At 40.8% G+C, this 8,817-nt stretch overlaps 1 protein-coding gene across 1 annotated transcript; it reads left to right on the forward strand.

Moving 5' to 3' along the window:
• Positions 1–7,123: 7,123 nt before the first annotated feature.
• LOC131017748 (putative disease resistance protein At1g50180) lies at positions 7,124–7,880 on the forward strand. The gene is made up of 2 exons (XM_057946469.1): positions 7,124–7,540; positions 7,642–7,880. Exons 1-2 carry the CDS (start codon positions 7,191–7,193, stop codon positions 7,754–7,756), a joined length of 465 nt encoding a protein of 154 aa, XP_057802452.1. The 5' UTR covers positions 7,124–7,190; the 3' UTR covers positions 7,757–7,880.
• Positions 7,881–8,817: the final 937 nt, after the last annotated feature.

Genomic DNA, 8,817 nt, shown 5'->3' on the forward strand with positions numbered 1-8,817 from the left:
GAGCCAATTTCGTTCCTGGACATTAACAAACCTTTTGATGGGGGAAGCAAGTCGGTGGAAAAAGAAAAAGATATTCCTGCACCAGCTGCAGCTGAACCCAAACGTGAGCTGAAACCGCTTCCTGAGCACTTGAGGTACCAATTTTTGGGTGAGAATGAAACTTTTCCTGTTATTGTATCTGTTTATTTATCTCCGTTGGAGTTGGAGAAGTTGATGCGAGTTGTGAGGAAATACAAGTCTGCTATAGGATGGTCTATTTTTGACATCAAAGGAATTAGTCATTCTATTTGCAAGCATCGTATTTTATTGGAGCAGGAATACAAGCCTAAGGTGCAGCCGCAGCGACGTTTAAATCTGGCTATGCAGGAAGTTGTGAGAAAATAGGTGCTTAAGTGGTTGGATGCCGGCATTATTTATGCCATATCTGATAGTGAGTAGGTGAGCCCAACTCAAGTTGTCTCTAAGAAGGGAGGCATGACTATGGTGAAGGATGAGAGAGATGAGCTCATAGCTACGAGGCTAGTCACAGGATGGCGCGTGTGCATTGATTATCGAGCTTTGAATGCAGCCACACGTAAGGATCACTTCTCTTTACCTTTCATTGATCAGATGCTTGACCGTTTGGCAGGATATGAGTACTACTATTTTCTGGATGGGTACTCGGGCTACAATCAAATCATGATAGCCCCGGAGGATCAGCATAAGACCGCGTTCACTTGTCCCTATGGCATCTTTGCTTTTAGAAGGATTTCTTTTGGTCTTTGCAATACTCCTGCCACTTTCCAACGCTGCATGATGGCGATTTTCCATGGGTTGATTGAAAATATCATGGAGGTATTTATGGACGATTTTCTGTCTTTGGATCTTCTTTTGATAATTGCTTGGAAAATTTGTCTCAAGTATTGCAGCGTTGTGATGAGACATCTCTAGTGCTCAATTGGGAGAAGTGCCACTTCATGGTTCGTGAGAGCATTGTTTTGGGGCATAAGGTTTCGGCCCAAGGTTTGGAAGTAGATCGTGCTAAGATAGTCGCCATTGAGAAGCTGCCTCCTCCTACATCTGTGAAGTTTATCTTTACCGATGAGTGCCTCGTATCTTTTGAAAATTTGAAAGCAGCGCTGATTTCTACGCCAGTGTTGATCACGCCGGATTGGAGTGCCCCGTTTGAGTTGATGTGTGATGCTAGTGATTGGGCCGTGGGAGATGTGTTGGGGCAAAAGAGAGATAAATTATTCAAAGTCATTTACTACGCTAGTAAAACTTTGGATTCTGCTCAGATGAACTACACTACCACAGAGAAGGAGCTGCTAGCTGTGGTGTATGCTTTTGATAAGTTCCGGCCTTATTTGATTGGAACTCATTCAATTGTCAACACTGATCATGCCGCCATCCGCTACTTGTTCACAAAGAATGACTCCAAGCCCCGATTGATTCGTTGGATTTTGCTGCTCCAAGAGTTTGATATGGAGATTCGTGATCGAAAGGGATGTGAGAATGTGGTAGCTAACCCCTTGTCTCGTTTGGAGAAGCCGGTTGAAGGAGACGATCCAAAGATAGCCAGAAATGAGTCGTTTCCTGATGAGCAGATTGGGCTATTTTATTCAAGGATCCTTGGTTTGCCGATTATGTGAATTACTTGGTGATTGGAGTTCTTCCCGGGGGAATGTCACATTATCAAAAGAAGAAGTTTCTCCATGACGTCAAGTTTTATTATTGGGAGGATCCTTACTTATACCGGAGGTGCGCCGATGGCTTTTTTCGGCGATGTGTTAGAGAGCATGAATGGCCAAAGATCATTGAAAAATGCCATAGCTCACCTAGTGGTGGCCACTTTGCAGCCAACCGCACTGCCATGAAGGTCAATCATAGTGGTTTTTATTGGCCTTCGATCTTCAAGGATTGCCATACCTTTGTGAAGTCGTGTGATCGTTGCCAGCGCATGGGCAATATTGCGAAAAGAGATGAGATGCCGCAAAACATCATTGTGGAGGTGGAACTATTTGATGTGTGAGGGATCGACTTCATAGGTCCTTTTCCTCCTTCATGTGGGTTCTCCTATATTTTTCTAGCGGTGGAGTATGTGTCTCGTTGGGTGGAGGAAATCCCAACTGCCATTAATGATTCTAAGGTAGTCATTAAATTCTTGCAAAAAAATATTTTGACTCGGTTCGGAGCACCGAGAGCGTTGCTTAGTGATGGGGGGACGCACTTCAATAACAAGTTGTTAGCTAGTGTGTTGGCAAAGTATGGAGTAAAGCACAAGGTGACGACTCCTTATCATCCTCAAGCCAATGGGCAGGCAGAGCTGGCTAATCGAGAGATCAAGCAAATTCTGGAGAAAAGTGTAGCCAACAAGAGGGATTGGGGCGAAGCACCTAGATGATGCTCTTTGGGCGTATCGCACTGCTTACAAAACTCCGATTGGTATGTCTCCCTATCAACTTGTCTTTGGCAAGTCATGTCATTTACCTGTTGAGATTGAGCACAAGGCATATTGGGCGATGAGGAGAATCAATTTGGAGTTCAAGGAGGCTGGTCATACAAGGCGTGATTTATAGACGGACTTAGATGAATGGAGGAATGAGGCCTATGAGAGTTCTCGCATCTACAAAGAGAGGGCCAAGAAATTCCATGATTTGAGTATTCGCACCAGTAAGGTTAATGAGAAAGTTGTAGAGACAGTAAATGAGACTATCAATGAAAAAGTGAGGGAGAAATCAAGTGATAAACATGATGAGAGGATTACTAAGAAGGTGAGTGAAAGCATAGTGAGCTTATGACTGAAAAGATTACAGAGAAGGTCAATGCAAAAGAGACTGAAACAGTTAGTGAGAAGGACACAAATAGAGTAACTGAATCAGAGAGGGCCGAATTGTGGAGAGAAAAGAGTGATACTGAAACTGATGATGAGTATTTTCCTAGGGATGGGAAGGAAATTGAGGACAACCTAAGAGCAACGTCATTTTAAAATTTGGAGAAAAAATCGGTGTCAAAATTGAACTACTTACAAAGTTGGTGTATTTAATTGTAAAATCCTAACTTCACGTCAAATATGAATTTTGAGCAAAGTTTGTGCATTTACATGCAATTTTTCCAAATTTGTAATTATTAAAAAAAAAACTACTTTAGAATGAAGTAATAAATAAAATTTACATTATTTGGGGGTTATGTATTTAATTTGGGGTAAATTAATAAATTCATACTTATTTATAATATAAATATTATGAGTAAAATGAAGGCTATGAATAAAATTATCCATTCATTAATGAAGCGCGACTACTTATCAGCCCAATTGCAAAAGATGAGGCAAACCCAATTTATTTCTCTCTCTCTCTTTTTTTAAAAAATATATTATCCTTCAAACCAAACAAGATATAAAATGTAGTCCCCACTTTAGATGATAAGTTTATACCTCATTATATTATCTCATAAAAAGCAAACACACCAGGGTAGTCTCCCACTTCCAATGCAGTGAGCGCCATGCCATCTTTGATCTTACGCCCAATTATATATACTTTTAAGCTAAATTTGAGCTAGGGCCCGATTAATAATTTAAAGGGAAAATTGCACCTAAATACACAAACTTTGCCGAAAATCCATTTTTGACGCGATTCCAGGATTTTACATTTTAATACACCAATTTAAGAAGTTGTTCAATTTTGACACAATTTTGAATTCCGGCGACCGGGATATTGACGTGGCAGCCGGAATCGCCACGTCACACACACACACACACTCCACTCTCTCTCTCTCTCTCTACACGTCAACTTCCCCCCACCACCCCCTGTCGGACCCTCCCCCTCCCCCAGAACCGCGTCGCACCGCCGCCGTCGAGCCCCCAGCCGCAAACCCTCCCTTCCGCCGTCAGCCACTTTCCCCTCCCAGAACCGCGTCGCACCCGCCGCCACTTCCCTCACCGACTTTCCCCACCACCATCACTCTCTCTCACCGCCTCTTCCACCGCCGCCCCTGCTCTCCCCACCGCCACACCTCTTCCTCCACCGCCTTTCCCCACCACCATCATAGATCCGCAGCCCCTGCTCTTCCCCACCACCACACCTCTTCCTCCACCGCCTTCCCCACCACAGCACTCCCCACGACTCTCTCCCTCCACCGCCCTTCACCTCTGCAATTCCCCGATTCAGTACTCCGACAACGCGTTTCTGAGGACCACGACCCCGATTCGGTACTCCGACGATGGGCTCGGCGGTTGTGGGGGAAGTGGCGGCGGGTGGTGGGGGAAGAAAAAAGGGTCTGACACGGTGGGAGAAGGGGGAGGGTCCGACGGCCGCCTGCCCACGCTTCTTCTCCAGCCCCCTCTGTTGGGGCGACGGATATGTGATGGTGGTGGGGAAAGGAAGTGGAGGAAGAGGTGTGGTGGTGGGAAGAGCAGGGGCGGCGGTGGAAGATGTGGTGAGAGAGAGTGATGGTGGTGGGGGAAGCCGATGGTGGAAGAGGCGGTTCGACGCAGTTCTGGAGAGGGGGGGAGGGTCCGTCCAGGGGTGGTGGGGGGAAGCTGACGTGTAGAGAGAGAGAGAGAGTGGGGTGTGAGAGAGAGAGGGTGGAGTGTGTGTGTGTGTGACGTGGCGATTCCGGCTGCCACGTCAATATCCCGGTCGTCGGAATTCAAAATTGTGTCAAAATTGAACAACTTCTTAAATTGGTGTATTAAAATGTAAAATCCTGAAATCGCGTCAAAAATGGATTTTCGGCAAAGTTTGTGTATTTAGGTGCAATTTTCCCTAATTTAAATAAGCCCATGCCATCTTATAATCTTCTCAGACAATTAATTAATCATTAATTAAACCGGATTATATAAACTTTTAGAAATAATGGTGTCAAATGGCCACATTGAACATGCAAACACAATATTTGGCCACTAATTGAAAAAACACAAATTATGGCCATTAATTAGGCAATATGCCTAATATACCCCTAAGTTAAAAAAAATATTTTTTTTATTTTTTTAATTCTCTGCGCCATATCTACCCCTTGACCCCACCCACCCCCAAGCCAATTTTAATCTAAACTTTTATTTATTAGCCCAATTGTAAATGTGAGAGCAACCCAATTTCTCTCTTTTTCTTTCACTCCCTTTACTTTTCCCCGGTAAATAATACTACTATTAAATCAAAAGGACTGCAACTACTCCACTAAATACTATTAAATCAAAAGGACACACTGAAAAGCAACTAAAGCGATAAACACTGATTTCTTAGTTTGAACTTTAATTACTTTTCAACAGCTAATACTAATAATTAAATAATCCGTCATAGTTGATTGGGAACAATATTCAAGATGAGCTTGTAAATAAGAGATTGATTAATGGTCTTGTGTGTGATACACCGATCAAATTATAGCAAACTATCAAAGAGAAGCATCGAATATTTGTTGCAATGGCAGAAGAAGTGGTGTCGATTGCTCTATGAACCAGTGGCGGAGCCAGGAATTAATTTGGGAGGGGGCTGAACTTACACGGGGGTTCGGGGGCGGTAGCCCCCGAGATTTTTTTTTTGGACATTCTGTATATTTAAGGCATTGTTTTATTAAAAGACAAGCATAATAGTAATAATAAAGAACAACATTTTCATAGATTATATAATGAAACAATGGTGTCAAATGGCCACATTGAACATGCAAACACAATATTTGGCCACTAATTGAAAAAACACAAATTATGGCCATTAATTAGGCAATATGCCTAATATACCCCTAATTGGGCGGACTGGGTAGGGTCAGGAGCGTGGGTCGCGTGCCGGGTAGGATTAGGCACGCGGGTCGGGTTAGGCACTTATGGCACTATTAGTGCCATAAGTGCCAACGAATTTTTTTTTTAGTCCCCCTGCCCTGTCTACCCCCCCAGACCCCCGACCCCACCCACCCCGAAGCCAAAATGAACTTTTTAAACACTTCCCCTAGGGTTTAGATATTCCATTTAGGGTTTAGATTATCCATTTAGGGTTTAAATGTTCTATTTAGGGTTTAGATGATGTTGTTGTTTCTATATTTGTTCTGCATGTTTGGCACTTATGGCACTAATAGTGCCATAAGTGCTAAAAAGACCATTTTACTTTATTTTATTTTAGATTTTCGTTGGCACTTATGGCACTATTAGTGCCATAAAATAAAATAACAAAAGTAAAATTTGATTTATTTTTATCTAGGGGGAGTAAATTTTTTTTTTTGTTTTTGGCTTGGGGGTGGGTGGGGTCGGGGGTCTGGGGGGTAGACAGGGCAGGGGGAGTAAAAAAAATTTCTTTGGCACTTATGGCACTAATAGTGCCATAAGTGCATAACCCGACCCGCGTGCCTGATCCTACCCGGCACGCGACCCGCGCTCCTGACCCTACCCAGTTCGCCCAATTAAGGGCAAAAACGTCCCAAAGCTATAAAAATGGCCAAAATTTATATTTTTTCAATGAGTGGCCATAATTTGTGTTTTATGATCCATTTTGGCTATTCCAAAATTTTACTCTTATATAATATATATATATAACAAATTAGTTTCAATGCATTACAAATTTTTTTGAGACATTCTGTATTTTTAAAGCATTTTTTTATTAAAAGACGAGCATAATAGTAATTATAAAGAACAACATTTTCATATACTATATAATTTTAATATATTACAAATTAATTTCAATACATTACAAACTTTTTTTTGTCATTTTGTACATTTTAGGCATTTTTTTATTAATAGACAAGCATAATAACAATAATAACGAACAATATTTTCATAAATTATATATTTTCAATATATTACAAGCTAGAATCAATAATAATAAAAGACAAGCATAGTAATAAAACCAAACAAATTTTTTTTGGGCATTCCATCCATTTTAGGCATTTTCTATTAAAAGACAAGCATAATAGTGATAATAATGTATAATATTTTTATAGATTATATAGTTTTAAATAACACAATTATCCTTAAATTAATTATAAATGGAAGAATATAACAAGCTAATCAACTTTTGTAAAACAAATTTCTTTTATAATATAAACATATATCTATATATATATATATATATACTAAAAAAAACTCAAAATTTGGGAGGGGGCTTCAGCCCCCCCTAGCCCCCCTGGCTACGCCCCTGCTAGGAACCTTACGCGATTTGCTGTTGGAAGAAGCAAGGTTTTTATCCGGTGTTGGCGATCAAGTGAGGGAGCTCGAGATCCAGCTCAAAGAGATGAAGTGTCTCCTTGAAGATGCTGACAAAAGACGGCATGAAAGCAAAAGCATTTCTAATTGGATCTCGGAGATCAGAGATCTTGCATACAGAGCCGAATCCGCCATTGAATTACACGCAGCTCGAGTGTCTTCGAGGAGATCAAGACAAGGCCTCAGGCAGCTCATCCGCAGATATTCTTGTATTTTTGAAGAATGCTACTTGATCCACCAAGTAGGCTCCGAGATTGCAAAAATCAAATCCGATCTCGGAAGAGTCACTCAAGACATGCGAGCCTATGGAATAAATAAAATCATCGATCTCGGAGAGGGACACAGCCAAGCTCAAGGCACGACCCGGCAGTTGTCCTGGTATTTTTATTTTTATTTTTTATGGATAAAATAATAATTTTGTTTGTCTAAACTTGTTTTTTTTTTTTTTTTTATAAAAATTTGTACTTTTTAAATCATAGCTCCATCTCTGGCGGGGGGAAAGCTCGGCCGCGGACAACAACAAAACTTGGTCGCGGAAAACCTTTCCCGATTTCGAGATTGATGAGTGTTTCGTGGGCATGGAGGAAGAGCTGAAGCAGCTTGAATCTCTGCTAGTCGAGGACAAAGAGCATCGAGTTATCTCAGTATGGGGTATGGGAGGTTTGGGCAAGACCACCATTGCCAGAAAGGTGTACAACCACATTAAAGAGACCAAAAACGGTGGCTTTGAGTCATTCGCATGGGTTTGTATTTCTCAGCAATGTCAGATCCGATTGGTTTTGGAGGATATTCTGAGCCAGCTAAGACCTCAAAAGGTTAATGAGAATATTGTTAGTGACACGGCGTTGATGAGGCAACTATGCGAGATACAAAGAGAGAAGCGATGCTCGTGGACGATCTTTGGGAGACTTCTCATTGGGATGGTTTAAAGCATGCCTTTCTTGTCCAAGATTTGCAGAGCAAGATCTTGCTCACCACGCGTGAGCGAATGGTTGCAGAGATTGGATTCCCAATAGAACATGAGCTTCTAAATATGGGTGAGGCTTTGGAACTACTCAAGAAGAAAGCATTTCCCCAAACAAACATTCCAGGTTAGTTTGTGTATGTGTAAATGGTGCTTTAGGGTTAATTGTGGTGCATATCATCATGAATTTGAGTGAAAATGTGCTATTCGAAAAAGTTTTCAATTTTATTCGGGAAAAATTATCCACCGAAAATGTGGTAAGAGTAGAAATATATTTTCACCCTTTTTCATTAGAAAGAACACTAGGTGTGTTATCTTTGATTGATAAATTTATCATTGAGAAAAAAGAATAACAAAAATTTACTCCTCCAAAGTGTTTGGCAAAATAAGCTCTCAAACAGCTTATAAGCTGCAAAAATAAGCTCCCCAAAAAATAAGTTCTTCTACCCCAACTTATTTTTTTATAATCTCATATGCAACAATCATTTTGCAAATATTTTTCAACTATAATTTATTATTTTCATTATATATCATTCAAGTTCATTTTTCTTCGATTTTCTCTCTCTAAAAAAAATTCTCTCTCTCTAACTAAAAATTCTCTCTCTAACTTATAAGCTCAATTATCCAAACACTTTGACAACTTATAAGCTCTTAAAAATTACATCTTATAAGCTCTTGAAACATCTTATAA

This window comes from Salvia miltiorrhiza, chromosome 3 (genome assembly GCF_028751815.1).
Source record: "Salvia miltiorrhiza cultivar Shanhuang (shh) chromosome 3, IMPLAD_Smil_shh, whole genome shotgun sequence".
Classification (NCBI taxonomy): Eukaryota; Viridiplantae; Streptophyta; class Magnoliopsida; order Lamiales; family Lamiaceae; genus Salvia; species Salvia miltiorrhiza.